Source organism: Serpula lacrymans (assembly GCF_000218685.1).
Source record: "Serpula lacrymans var. lacrymans S7.9 unplaced genomic scaffold SERLAscaffold_16, whole genome shotgun sequence".
Taxonomy (NCBI): domain Eukaryota; kingdom Fungi; phylum Basidiomycota; class Agaricomycetes; order Boletales; family Serpulaceae; genus Serpula; species Serpula lacrymans.
The window spans coordinates 524,655-539,500 of NW_006763305.1; the positions used below are offsets into that span (position 1 = coordinate 524,655).

The following is a 14,846-nucleotide window of genomic DNA, read 5'->3' on the forward strand; positions in this document are numbered from 1 at the left end:
CCACACGTGACTCTTTTCTTTCTCATATATAGATTCTCTTCTCGTTCATTTATTCCCCTCAGTTATTCTGTGTACAACTGAGGGTATGTTTTATATATATTTCCCCCTCATTATCATTCAAACTAATACTCTATAATGTAGCCCTGACTGTTCCTACGTACAAATATACAATTGTTCTGTGTACAACTGAGGCCCTGACTGTTCCTAGTTTCAACAAAGCTAAAACATTGAACTCTGCATTTTAAAAAGTAGAGTAGACATGCACATGGAAATGCAGAAAAAAAGGAAGATTATAGGTAACATTAATTACTTGGTATTTGGGGCAAAGAGCTGGCACAAAATCTAGTGAGTCTAGTAGTGGCATTTATCAAAAGGCAGACCTGGTAGCCTACCATACCAGGAATAGATCTTTTCAGATTTCATAACTGGGCTATCACTTATATAGAATCATCAAAGGTGTTAAAACAGTGATAAACTAGTTTCACATGTTGTTCCTTATAATATAAAGTAAACCATTAGAAAAATTTGTCCTCAAAACAATCAGCTACAGCCACATTATATCAGTCATATTGTTATAATACACAATTTTTGGACCTTTAAGTCTCTGCTTTAAACTTTTTTTCTTTATTTTCACACACTGTGCCATATGGCACTTTCCTTTTGTTTAAACTCCACTTTCTCGTGCTGCACTGCTTTCCTTTATTTATAGATACAAGTCTCTCACGCAGTGGAGCTGGTCACATGGGCTGTGCCCTATGATATTATCAGCCACTGCCTTCATCAAACTGTACAGTACACATGTACAAACAAACTGTAGTAGTATAAATACCCAATAGATCCAGGAGACTCCTCAGCAAGTCCTCCTGTTGTTTACCCACAACTAACTTGGTCCTAAACCTAAGGGAGTTTATCCAATCTCTCACTCACTCCTCTCTGCTTGTTCTTTCTGTGCGCCAGAGTATAAAAACTTTGGTTGTTACACATATGGTGCTTGACCTCTTTCATTGAGCTTTGAGGTGTACCCAAAGGTTGGCTGTCCATGCTTCACATTGATGATGCCCGATCATATTGTATGGGCAACAACACCAAGTAATGCCTGATGTAATGCATTAAAATCCCATAAAAGTAGGACAATATTGCCTTCATAATCTCTACTGGTAGTTCATGTGGGAGTGCACATGCAGATATTGTAGATTATAACCCATTTACCTGGAATTCATATTCATGAGAAGATATTGGATAGTCTTGCAAGATTTCCAGTGACTTTCTGCAAATGGGACAGCAATGCTTGGACATACCCAATGCCTGCTGTTACAATTGACATACCAGCACCTACTTTACACTTTACTTTTACTGACTTTTACTTATCATTTTCCAAGTCACGTGACTAATCATGTGACCATTTACTTTACTTTACATTTTGGACTTTTCATAGTCACATGACCAATCATGTGACACATCACCTTCCAGTGTCTACCAACATTAGTATGACAACCTCCCTCTCTTGATGAGTTGGACCACTATTCCTTTGAGTTGTAGCCTCTATGGTTGTGCTCCAGTGCCCCAAACTATTTGTACATGTGTACTATACAGTTGATGAAGGCAGTGGTTGATGATGTCATAGGGTACAGCCTGTGTGACCAGCTCCACTGCGTGAGAGACTTGTATCTAAAATAAAGGAAAGCAGTGTAGCATGAGAAAATGGAGTTTAAACAAAAGGAAAGTGCCGCATGGCACAGTGTGTGAAAATAAAGAAAGAAAGTTAAAGCGGAGAGTAAAAGTTAAAGGTCCAAAAATTGTATATTGTAATGACCTACCTTTGGAGTGGTATCGCTTGTACCCTACGTACACGCATTGAAGGAAGACTTCTCGCCAAAGACCCTGTCAGAAACCCATCCAATACATTTACTGTGCATGAGACAAAATCTGCTGCAGAAGCCTTACTGCAGAGAGATTGCTTTGACACCAACCCGGCTTATTCCGACAATGAAGACAACAAGTCTGACTCTACAGACCACGATAATGACACTGAGTCAAGTGACTCAGAATCATCTGAATCTGAAGGTGATACTGGGTCACACAAGCAACAGCTGAAGAAACTGGAGAAGAAAACAGAGAAGCTGGCTAAGAAAAAGAGCAAGAGAATTACCAAGGATTCTGATGATAAAGACACTTCAGTCAACCTCTTTTCATAGCCTCTTAGGTTGATCAGGTATAGTTCAATGATGTGGCTAAGAGGCTTTTATCCTGGGATTATCCCACATGCAGATAATCTATACAGGACACTCTTAAATTAAATTCATCCAAGGGGTATTTAGGAATCCTAGGACTTCAAAGTGGTGCCAGGGGTCCTTATATTGATTAAAATCTCAAAAGTTATATATCCTATATTATTACAAGGTAGGACTATTCTTGGATGTTCCAAATTCAAAAATATCTCATAATAGGTAACAAGGTGTCCTTTAGGGTTTATATATGTGGTAGTCTAAATATGTCCCAGATACTCCAATAGGATGTCCTCATTGTACACTAAATGTCCTTTAGGAGTACTTGTATACTGTCCATAACATATAATGAGACTATTTTGGAATATCATTAGGTACTCCCAAAGGACATCCAAGATATAATAAAAATATCCTACTAAACTATTTGAAATACCTAGTGGGATATAAGTAGTATTCAGGGTAGTCTTTATTGGATATTGTGGACATTATACAGATACTCCTAAAGAACATCCAGAATATGATAGGGATATTTTAGATAACCATTGAGACACCAGCAGTGCAAATGTTAGTTCCTTTGGATATTTTAAACACTATTTAGTACCTTTCAAAAACATCCATATATAACTTAAAATATTTTAGAGGACTTACTAAGATACCAGCAGTACAAATCATAGTCTCATTAGATTTTTTAGATAATATGTATAATGCTATTAAAGGACAGCAAAAGTAAATTAGGGACATTCTACTAGAGCAACTGGGATATCTAGTGAGAAATAAGTGTAAGGACCATTTATTATCTTCTTATCTTCTCACTCCATGTCTTGGTTCTCGAACACTTTTCCTGTTATACCTCTGGCTCTAGGGCTAGAGGTATCTTTTGCTATCCTGTTTCTCATAGCCCTCACAGGCTTTCTTAATCATCATTATCACTTTGTATCGCAGATCAGAGACTGGGTATCACTCCCAGCCAGCCAGCACAATGGGTAAGGACTGATGGTAGACATCTCACCAACCAGCTCCAAACCCCATCAGTGCCTGGAGATATTAATAGACACTTTATTCAGGATCGTACCTCATCATGAGGATACGGTTCCTGAACATGCATGACAACACTTATTATTAGTACACTTTCTCACCTGCTGATTAATCTTCAAAATTGTACGATAGTTATCCTTTTTCTTATCGGTTGGTTTCCCCCTCAGACCACTTTTCTCTTATTCCTCTTTCGGTCTGAGGGATAGACGGTTAGCTATAAAAATCCTACACACTCATATATAGTTCTTTAGCTTTCTATTACTTGAATTATCCACTTCACTCCTCATCAGAAACCTTTGAGTTTAAATCCCAAATCCTCTACTTGCTATATTTATCAGCATCTGTCAACCTCCAAACTCACTGTACCTCTTACTCCCTGCAAGTGCAGTCAGAAATGGGTATTGCTTTTGTGACTCTCACAAAATTTATAGATACAATATGGTTGATATAGATATACACTGGAATACCAACAGTAAAAATAATAATATCTTTGGGTTTTTTGGACAAAATGTGGATATTCTTGAAGAATATCTATAATACAATAGAGACATCCTACCAAAGTATTTGAGATACCCAGTAGAAATAAGGGATATTTTAAATAACCATTGGGACACTAACAGTACAAATATTAGCTTTATTTGGTTATTCTGAACACTATTTGGTATTCTCATAGGATTTCTAGGTAAAATCTGGGTGCCTATTTGGAATACCAATAGTGCAAAAAGTAATTTCATTTAGTCTTCTGGACAATATATGGATAGACTATAGGAACATTTTGGATAACCATTGAGAAACTAATAGTACTTATATTAGTTTCCTTGGATATTCTTAAATATATAGTGGAATATAAGTAGTACCCAACGTGGTTATATTAGATACTTTCAACACCATTTGGTACTCCCAGGGGATATCCAGGTATAATATAAATATTTTTATAGCCATTAGGATACTAATATTAGATTCATTTGCTTTTATTTATTGAATACTATGTAGGTATAGGTACACTGAAAGGATATTTAATTTATAATAAGGATATCCTTTAGGGGTATTTGTAGTATCTACAAAAATAATATCTAAAGTAATTATATTACATACTTATGGATGCTGTATAGTATTCCCAAAGGATATCCAGGTAAAGTATAATAATTTTGTATGACTAATAGAATACCAGCAGTATTAATAGGTGTTTTATTAAATCTTGTGGGTAATAGCAATAGATATCCAGGTACAATAGGGACATCCTGAAGGAGTATCTGGTATAGCCAGTGGTCTCATTGGATGTTGTGAACATTATGCAGATACTCCAAAAAACCATCCAGAAGCATAATAGGGATATACTATTAGTTTTTGGATACTATCTGATACTCTTGAAGGACACCTATAAATAAACAAGGATATTCTAGAGGACTATTGGGACACTAGCAGTAAAAATAATAGTCTTATTGAATTCTCTTGACAATAGATGGTATTCTCAAGGATATCTATAGTATTATGAGGATATCCTACTCAAGCATTTGGGATGCCTGGTGGGAAATAAATAACACCCAAAATAGTCTCATTATATGTTATGGACAGTATACAAGTACTCCTAAAGGACATTTAGTGTACAATGAGGACATCCTATTGGAGTATCTGGGACATATTTAGACTACCACATATATAAACCCTAAAGGACACCTTGTTACCTATTATGAGATATTTTTGAATTTGGAACATCCAAGAATAGTCCTACCTTGTAATAATATAGGATATATAACTTTTGAGATTTTAATCAATATAAGGACCCCTGGCACCACTTTGAAGTCCTAGGATTCCTAAATACCCCTTGGATGAATTTAATTTAAGAGTGTCCTGTATAGATTATCTGCATGTGGGATAATCCCAGGATAAAAGCCTCTTAGCCACATCATTGAACTATACCTGATCAACCTAAGAGGCTATGAAAAGAGATTGACTGAAGTGGATGAAGATACCATTCATCAAGACACCAGGAGGACCATACAATGGAAACAACCTGCTGAAATCCAGAAACTCCCTCAGAATGAAGTAGAATCTCTCATAAAGCAGCTCAACTCTATGTTTTTGGATGATCCTAGCTATAAACTTCTGTATTTTTGAGCAGTAAAGCTTGATATAGAAGTCAAGAACGTAGTTAGACTACCCATTCTCAGGAATACTCCAGGGAATGGCAACATCAATTCCAAAGATATTTACAGTAGAGACAAAATGGGAGAAACTACAGGACAAAATGGAACATCTATTCCATATAATCAGTCTGGTAGTCCAACTCTACAAGACCCAAACAGAAGCAGACCTAACTATTTTGGATGTAGAGCAAGGGCATAACTTATGTAACTACCCTCAGATCAACGATCTGATTAGCAAAGGACAACTAGTCAAAGATAACTGGGGAAAATCCATATGCCCGGAGGAAGGATACTCAACAGGAAATATAATGAAACTACAGTCTCTGCATGCACGAGGATGCAAATTTTGCCAGTACAACAAAGAGAGTATAAAGCAGCCAGCTAAAAGAGTACAGCCACAAGTACTCACTCCTATAAAGCTTAAAAATGATGGCATGTCTACCCAGAAGACACCAAACAAAGGGTACTTGTCAACTCCCATTGATGTGTACAAACCTACACACAATATCCATGATGATGATGTTATCATGGAAGATGTAAAGCCAGCAAATGTAACGACCAAGAGTTTCTTACTCTGGCGCACAACTCAGATAAGCAAAAAAGAAGAGAGAAAGGGATCACCCCTTAGGTTTCAACGGGTTTGTTGTGCTAGACAACAGGAGGACTCGCTGAGTCCTTCCCCATGTATTGCTCCTGTATATATGTATATATACTAAAATACATGAGGTACTGTACAGTTGTAAATAGAGTTTAAAGTCCGATGTCTAGCATGTGACCGGTCACATGATGAGTCTAGACATTGGTCAGGTGTTGCATCACATGGCTTGATCATGTGACTATGAAAAGTCGAAAATGTAAAGTAAAGTAAATGGTCACATGACTGGTCATATGACTTGGAAAAATAAAAGTAAAAGTATGAAAAAGGTGAAGTGTAGGTAGGTACTGGTACGTCAATTGTAACAGCAAATCATATAGCTGGAAAGCCAGACACCAAAAGTAGACCTCTCACCCCCAAGAAGGATGTGGTCTATAATCCACAAAAGTTTCTGTCCAGTGTGAGCAATATTTTGACAGACTGTTTGAAAATTGTGGAAGCAATTTCAAAACAGCCTGATAATCCTGCTGAGCTCATGGGAAGTCAGGAGAACATAGAAGAGTCAAATATCAAAATGTTGAGACATCAACTCATTCCCATTCCCCCCCCCCTTAAAAATGTCCACACAAGAAAATCCCACTTTACAGCCTATTAAGCTGGATCACTATGTCCCTAACAATGTTGCTCCAAGGCCCTTAATCCTTGAGCCACCCATCTGGGAGGGTGTCAATGGACACTCACATGCCAAGACTATTAGTTATGCTATGGATGATGTCCCTTTTCTCACTAGGAATGGCTATTTCTATGACACAGTGGTTAATTCGGGTCAAACATTAAAAATAGGAGAAAGTTTGGATTGTACTGACTACCTATTGCTAAACTCAGCACAGTACAGCCAATATGGTCCAGATCCCCAGCTCAGCATCAATTACGGTCACGCAATACTGAGAGTCTTCAACATTTCTGGAACCAGTCTCATTTTAAACCTGGTTCATTTTAATCTGCCGAACATTCATTTTGAAGAGGTGCAGACTTTTCTCAAGAGTCTACAACAGTTCTCCTTTGTTGTAAGTACGATAAGACGTGAGTGTGAATGGAAAATAAGAAAAAGGATAAGAGTAATAGGACACCAGTTGTAATCTCTAGTCCAAGGGCGAGAGGAGTGACAGGGATGAATTGGATAACCACAACATGATGGGAATGCAATGAGAAAAATTGATTCCTCACACCTATAAGTAACAAGGTTTGATACTCAGTGAATGATGTTGAAGAATAAACACATATGCATATTTGAAATTGTATCAGCACTGTGCTGGAACCTCTCCTGCATATCCCTATCTGTCACACCAGTGTCACACATTTGGAGAAAGATAACAAGCTGCTCCTCTGTTGAGATATGCTTGGAGTGACAAAACCTGCATAATCCTTGAGCTCTTGAATGAGCCTACAGAGAACTGGCTTGAAAAGCCCTGTCATATCATGGAATCAATGAGGATGTCCACATAATAGCTCCCTAACCCAAGCATGACCAGTTAAAATTGAATTATGCTGAGGTGATTTAATAAGAGATGATACTAAAGCCAGTGATACAGCAGCAGCAGCTGTGGCTGAAGCCATGGAAGCAGCCTTCCTTTGTTGAGCATGAGATGACTTAAGGAGCGCCAAGGCAGCTGCTTTCTTTTGAGAGGAGGATGTGAGCATGATGGAGGTTCGGGGGAAGGAAAACCACTATCTACTGTTGTTAACCATCAGTTTGGATACGGGGGGGGGGCTATTAGGACATTTCTGAAAACATACATTCCACTGTCATTTTTCCTTAACGACTTAAATCCATAGCAGTCCTGTGTATTCTTACAACTTATTCCAACTTTCCTAGCACAAAATCCTGAACTATTGAGTTAATAATCTAAATGAAACTCAGCTGCTGCCTAAGAGGCTATAGACACGACTTAATTATTTACCTAAGTGAAACTACAATAGATGTTAGTTTAAGGTGATCTCTAATAAATGTAATATAACATACCTCAGCCGCTGCTTAAGAGGCTATAGAAACGACTGAGGTATTCCTATACTAAACCCCCTACTACTTATAGTCAGAGGTGCTACTCACTACAGTATAATGACTCGTAGGAGAACAATGGTGACTCCATGAAGCAGCCATTATGCTCCATGGAGAACAATGGCTGCTTTAGCAGAGACTGGGTTTATCCAGTTTTGTCATGAGTGAGTTCATGTGCATGTGAAAGTAACGCTCTAATAAGGTACTGCAATCTCAGTTTCAAAAATTTCAGGTGCGCCACACTCAAAATCGAGCGCGTGACATAGTGTGACATAGCGTGAGAAATTCCGTTTGCCTCTCAGCTCATTCAAAACGAGAGCGTTTTCACGGCTCTCGTTTTGAAACGGTGGCTGCCAAACGGGCCTCACAATCGTTTCCCACCACGCCCTATCACTCCTTTCACATCCTCTTTCCTCGCTCACGATGGGGCTTCAGTTCGGCTCTTTCGACAGCGTATGCTCGACGGCGGCGCTCGTCATTTGTCCTATGCTAGGCGCATCGTCACAGGGTATCGAACCTTCGTGTTACAGCAGAAACGTGCAGATCGGGTCAACCCTTATATTTCAACCTTGTCAGTCTACACGTTCTGAATCACAGGTACCGCTGACCTAGACATTACCTTCAGCGACGTCCTTCATTCACATAATAGCAATCATAATGACAGCTATTATGATATACCACATTCGTAGCAAGTACACCGCGGTCGGCAAGTGCCTTTTTGCTCAGGATACCGTTCTGTTGCTGACGATGACGGTTTGCAATGACAGGTCGCAAAGAAATTGTGATGTTCTTTTGGATGTATATGCTTATACAATTCCTTGCGTTGTTCCTCGACTCTGGAGTAATACCAACATCAAACGTTAGCTACCCTGTAAGTCCGTATTTCACTCACTTTCGTTACTCTTCCCAGAGTGATTGTGTTTGATGCCGACTTTACTCTCACTTGTCTTCTCTTTTTTGTCAACACACTAACGGTCTGCATCATAGTGGTTTGCTGCGGTGTACTCGGGCCTCGTGTCAGCAATTTACTGTTGTTTGTTGATCAATGGTTTCGTCGGCTTCCAGTTCGCAGAGGATGGCACACCTGTGTCGCTATGGGTATGTCTTTCATCTCGTCCAATAAGTCGTTTCACTAATCTCCTGTGCAATGTTTAGCTTCTGCGCCTGTCAACTCTGGCAATATTTGGTCTTTCGTTCTTCATATCGATCGCGACCTTCAAGTCGCTCGCGTCTTTCTCTCCGAGCAAACCCACAGCGCTATTCGTCATCTATCTCATATGGCCAATAATTTGTGTAGTCACGTATACGCTCTCGCAATTAATCCTCGTCTTTCGCACGCTGGATGACCGATGGCCGTTGGGCGACGTCCTATTTGGAATCGGGTTCTACACGGTGGCACAGGTTCTATTGTTCGCTTTCAGCGTCACGATATGTAATGCAATCCAACACTACCTGGACGGACTGTTCTTCTTTGAACTGTGCGTCTTGTTGAGTGTGATGATGGTTTACAAATATTGGGATAGTATCACGGTTAGTCATATTCCTCCTTTCCCTCCACTTTGCCCTTGTCTAAACAAACCTTGCACTACCGGCAGCGCGAAGACTTGGAATTTTCTGTCGGGTCAAAAGCGGCCGTATGGGAAATCAAGGACCCTCTCCTGGCAGGATCGTACGAAGATTCGAGCGATGCTGGATTTGGCGCCAATACGAGCAGCGTTTATCACGGTGGCGGTGGTTACGGCAATGGATCCCAGTACGGCGGCAATGCCCAAAGTATGTATGGAGGACCATCGCCAAGTCTGGTAGGCGGGCTCAGTGGAACGCAGATGTATAGCGGCGCTGGTGCTGGCAAGGGTGGATATGGCGGAAGAGGATATCCGCCTAATAATGCCGAGCGCTACTGAGCGCTACCAGGGTGTAATATAAATAGAGAGGGGAGTGCCAGGGAAGAGAAAGAAGTCTACGAGGAAAATACATGAAAGTACGTACATATGGTCGCGATGGACCATTGCCAGTGCTACGGACTTTGGGGGCCTAATGCGGTACTGCACCTGGCGTATCTTCTTTATTGGCGCACAGCGTATTTCTCTTGCATCTCATGGAGTATAATGAAGCATGGACACTTGAAGTACTACATCTGCTTGTCGATTTGGTTTAATTCATCTTTATTTTTTTTTGTTGACAAAACTGTTTTATCTCCATGGTTCTAAATGTAATGTGCTTTTATGTTAATGATCTTATCTTCTAAGATGGTAGATACAGGCGTTCGTACAACACTCCCGAAAAGTCATTGAGGTGGTCCCTTTCCCAAATGCCATATATTGATATAATTTAGAGCATGGTAACATCGCAACAACGTTGGCTTCTTCGCGCACCCGAATTAATGTGACTCATGCATAAGTATGGTAACCGTAGTACATAGTATCGGCGTCGAACATTTTTTCCGTCTACATCTTCTTCGATGGGGATTACAGGTTTTGCAGCTGATGCTCTACGGTCTCTAAGCACTGCTCAGCGATCCTTTATCGAATCCCTTCCCAAAGCTGAGCTACACGCGCATCTGAATGGATCGATACCGATTGAGACATTGCAAGAGCTTGCTAAGGAGTATACCATCGATAGCGATGATGGTATGTCCAGCACGCTCCCTCCCGACATCCAAACTGGCCTAGCGCGTTTGCAGTCTGGTCCCACTCTGTACGACATCAATTCTTTCTTTCCGCTCTTCCCTGCCATATACTTCCTCACATCTACACCACGCACCCTTGCACGTGCCACGCATGCTGTCCTAGATTCCTTCCTTGGTCCGACACCATCACCTTCTGAATCGACGGGGCAACTTCCTCCGTCGTCGCCCCAATGCACTTACCTCGAACTGCGAACAACTCCACGTGCAACTACAGCTCTCACGTTCGCCTCGTATCTCGATGTAGTTCTCGCAGAGATCGAACTCTATCCCCCCGAAAAAGCTGCGCTTATTGTTAGCATTGATCGGAGGATGACGGTTGATGTCGTAAAGGAGATTGTAAAGCTTACGATCGACTTGAAGGAGCAAGGAAGGAGAGTGGTAGGGGTTGACTTGTGCGGAGATCCGTTGGTGAGTGACTGTGGGTTGTACTATCGCTTGAGTCATGGTGTAGAGACGGGTCACTTCATGGTCTATGACATCCACATGGGGCAGTATATGTACTTTACTTCTGATAAACGCGTATCTATTGAGGTCTGTGCTCATGTTATCCAAAGGCAGGCAATATGCACGAATTTGCGCCTCACTTCAAGCGTGCAAAGGAAGCTGGCTTGGGTATCACCCTTCACATAGCAGAGGTATGTCTAAACATCCGTTCGTTAATCTAATTGATAGATTTACAACTTCACGCGATCTTCGTTGATTTTGGTTTATCCTTAAAAATATGTCTGTGCTTACATACCCGTCTAACTGTAGACCGTGACGAATCCTGCCTCCGAGACGCTCCACTTCCTCTCATGGTCCCCCGATCGACTCGGGCACGCCACCTTCCTCAACGAAGATGCCAAAGCCATAGTCATGCGCGACAATATATGCGTCGAGATATGTCTCACGTCTAATCTGTTGTAAGTGGGAGAACACATATATATGCGCGTAATTTAGTGTGACACTTTCATTGATGTGGTTGTATCTTTCTGCAGGTGTAAGACCGTGTCGACACTCGAAGAGCACCATATTCGACATTACCTTCGGAATAACCATACCATTGCTATCTGCGTACGTCGTTTATCCTGCTTCCTCGATACCTATCTTCTCTATGTGCTCCCTCTCGATCTCTTCACCCCCACTCCTCCTGCTTTCAAGGTATATATGCTCAGCTGACTACATCCTTTTCACTGCTCTGGTTTGGCTTGATACGGTTCACTTCGTGTCTCCGCGAACTGTCCAAATGGTTTCCCTCTCGGTTACTAACTCTACATACTTGCTTATCTTTTCCTGATCCGATGCCTTTTACCTCTGGACGCCTTTATACATCTACTGTATATTTACTAAACAGACCGACGATACACTTCCATTCCGCAATTCCCTTCCAGGCGAATACGCGCTTCTTCTCGCTACGCCCCCACTTGGTCTCGGCCTTTCTGAGGCGGAGGTCGAGCGAGTGGCGAAGATGGGGATGAGTGCGCGGTTTGGGTGCGGGAGTGGACCTGGACCGTCGGATGACGCTGTGACGGTGCCAGATACCTGATGCGTACCTCACTCAAGATTTTCCAATGGATAGAGAAGGAGCGTGTGTTCGACGGTGACAACGCTCTACGACGATATTTTCATATATATTCAACTCACTTCTGTATCTGTACAATCTATTCAAATGTACTATAGGATAAACTAGCTCACAGCCATACCTCCCAACTCATTTCTCCTGTACTCATTACACCGCAAGGTTTTATCTGGAATAAAATATTTGCAATGCTGTTGCAATAGCGGTAATAGCTTCTTTACATTAGAAAATTTCATCCTAGTACTATCAAGCAGAGCTGTCATCAAAATTGCAATAAAAATAAGAAGTTACTCCGGATCTTAGCTACCCATCGAGGGACGGGGTACCGTGATGCGAGATTGAGGTGACAGCTTTCAAAATGGAGGAAAGGATACTAAAATGCAATAGTATTTCCCTAAGCCTTGTCCTCACATTCTTGCAGCTCTTCATTTTCGAATTTCTTGTCAATGGACAGTTTATCCTGTCAATGATAGAATTTTACAAATTGACATGCGCAAGACGTTGGGGCCAATAGTTAATAGCAACTTTGGCCATGTTCACCCAAGGTAAACAGTTTGTTCTTTCTTGCTCCGAGGTGGAAATAATGGAATGAAGATCCGAACGTCAAGAAGATCATCTACTGTATAGCTCAGTGATAACACAACAGCACTGTAGCGACATGTAGTACAACTGTCAACTGCATAGATACTAGATATAGACAAGAAAATCCGACCTGTGAAAAACATTCCGCTAGGTATACACCCGCACGCCTTCCTTCCTTTGACAATCTTTACGTTCCGGGTATGTCCTACAGTTGTAAACCACTCCCTCACAGTTCGGGTGGTATGAAAAAATCAAAATCAAGTAGATCCCAGCTTAGATAAGACAGACGGTCAAAAACCATCTCAGATGCCTCGCCCGCCTGTAACCTCCAGGGTGTGTCCAGAGACGTATGATGCGAGGGGTGATGCAAGGCTACAGTGACAACAAAGTCAGTATACAGGACCCAATAACGACATAGTCAATGCGTCAGTTAGTCAAGAGGTGGCTTACAAAAGCATTCCAGCAGCTGCTTCATCTGCCGTTGCCCCACGACGTAATGGTATATCTGCAAACGCCGTCACTGCGTTGGGGTTACTAGCGCCCGTCACTGGCGGACGTGCACCAGGGATTCCAAGAGCGACTTTCTTCCCGTCAATCTCGATCGAGGCGCCACCCTCTTTGGCAGCTGTTAGCCTGTGTGAGGGACATTGAGCCTGCGAAGACAGACAAGACAGGGAAGAACGCGTAAATCACCTGGTGTGCACGAGGCCATAAGCAATCGTATTTGCGCGCACGCCGAATGGACCCCATTCCTTCGCGATTGTTTTGGTAACGCCGACGACAGCGGATTTGGCAGCTGCGTAGTTGACTTGTCCGACGTTTCCGTGTAGCCCAGAAGTTGAGGATACATTGATGATGGACCGATTTGACTGGTCCTATGGAAATTGGCCCGTTAATGAAACATCAAACTTCATGTGCGATGGTAGGGGGCATACCTTGATTCGGAAATAGGGAGCTGCTTCACGTACGAGACGGAAGGGAGCGCGAACGTGAATTTTCATGATCACATCGTACACATCGTCCGGCATTGTGTGTATCATTTTGTCATATGTGAAGCCAGCTACGAGCATTGACGGTGATATGGTATCAGCTGTTAACGCCGCACATACATTGTCAAGACATACCGTTGTTTACAATGTGGTTTATCTTTCCGTATTTTCTACGGAAGGCGCAGGTAAGCGGTGAGTTGACATGCCTGTGTACTAGAGGAAGGAAAGAGCTTACTGGACTGTAGCACCAACTACTCGTTTCGGGAAATCATCCGCACCGACATCACCTGCAACAGCGATTGCGTCGCCGCCTGCTGCAACTATTTCTGAGACGACAGCTTGTGCTTTTGTCGCGTCAAGGCTAATCACGGTGTAAATCAATTGATAAGGTGGAGATACGTAGAGGCAGAGACATTCAACATGGTGAGCTGAGTGGAAGAAAGAATAAATTGACTGCTCACTCGCTGACCACGACTTTTGCGCCTTCTTTCGCAAACAAAAGAGCCGCGCAACGTCCGATACCCTACAAGTCACAGTCCAATATGCCAAAATGAACAATCCGTCATTTTATAGCAGACAATCTAAGTGATTCTTACCTGCCCAGCGCCTACATAGCCCACCATAGATGTATTTGAATTTACAAGTTAGCTGATTGTACTAAGTAACGTTGTGCTGTCACTAGCCTGTGATTATAGCCACTTCCCCAGCTAGAAGTCCCCTTCCGTAGGCATTTGATATGTGTCCTGATACTTGTGCCAAGCGGTCAGCCATGATGCTTGTGATGTTTCTGAGCTTGGGTTGAGATAAAGGATGTGGGGAATGTGAAGTTGCCAGTGGGACCTCTGGGCTGGTACTTTATTCATTTATTACCGGGGTCGGCCTCGGTAATGTGGCCGAGTCGGCTACTTTACCTCCAACGTGATTTTCAACCGGAACCAATCTGAAGTTTTGGTGTTCACTTGTTATT

The 14,846-nt window shown here is 41.9% G+C and overlaps 4 protein-coding genes across 4 annotated transcripts; 3 read left to right on the plus strand and 1 right to left on the minus strand.

Annotated features, from left to right (window-relative positions):
- Positions 1 to 1,808: 1,808 nt before the first annotated feature.
- On the plus strand, positions 1,809 to 2,195 carry SERLADRAFT_443058 (uncharacterized protein; the record flags this gene model as incomplete). The annotated part of the gene is made up of 1 exon (XM_007323659.1): positions 1,809 to 2,195. One exon carries the CDS (start codon positions 1,809 to 1,811, stop codon positions 2,193 to 2,195), a length of 387 nt encoding a protein of 128 aa, XP_007323721.1.
- Positions 2,196 to 8,401: 6,206 nt separating this feature from the next.
- Positions 8,402 to 10,339, plus strand: SERLADRAFT_479158 (uncharacterized protein; the record flags this gene model as incomplete). Its single annotated transcript, XM_007323660.1, has 6 exons — positions 8,402 to 8,632; positions 8,687 to 8,769; positions 8,831 to 8,932; positions 9,049 to 9,159; positions 9,217 to 9,591; positions 9,657 to 10,339. 6 exons carry the CDS (start codon positions 8,485 to 8,487, stop codon positions 9,963 to 9,965), a joined length of 1,128 nt encoding a protein of 375 aa, XP_007323722.1.
- Positions 10,340 to 10,427: 88 nt separating this feature from the next.
- SERLADRAFT_358506 (uncharacterized protein) lies at positions 10,428 to 12,511 on the plus strand (the record flags this gene model as incomplete). Its single annotated transcript, XM_007323661.1, has 5 exons — positions 10,428 to 11,158; positions 11,305 to 11,385; positions 11,504 to 11,652; positions 11,728 to 11,803; positions 12,084 to 12,511. 5 exons carry the CDS (start codon positions 10,523 to 10,525, stop codon positions 12,273 to 12,275), a joined length of 1,134 nt encoding a protein of 377 aa, XP_007323723.1.
- A 376-nt stretch (positions 12,512 to 12,887) lies between these two features.
- SERLADRAFT_479162 (uncharacterized protein) lies at positions 12,888 to 14,753 on the minus strand (the record flags this gene model as incomplete). Its single annotated transcript, XM_007323662.1, has 9 exons — positions 12,888 to 13,262; positions 13,341 to 13,523; positions 13,584 to 13,765; positions 13,826 to 13,950; positions 14,015 to 14,049; positions 14,115 to 14,240; positions 14,341 to 14,402; positions 14,476 to 14,486; positions 14,563 to 14,753. The coding sequence occupies 9 exons, from the start codon at positions 14,648 to 14,650 to the stop codon at positions 13,193 to 13,195; spliced, it is 882 nt and encodes a 293-aa protein (XP_007323724.1).
- Positions 14,754 to 14,846: the final 93 nt, after the last annotated feature.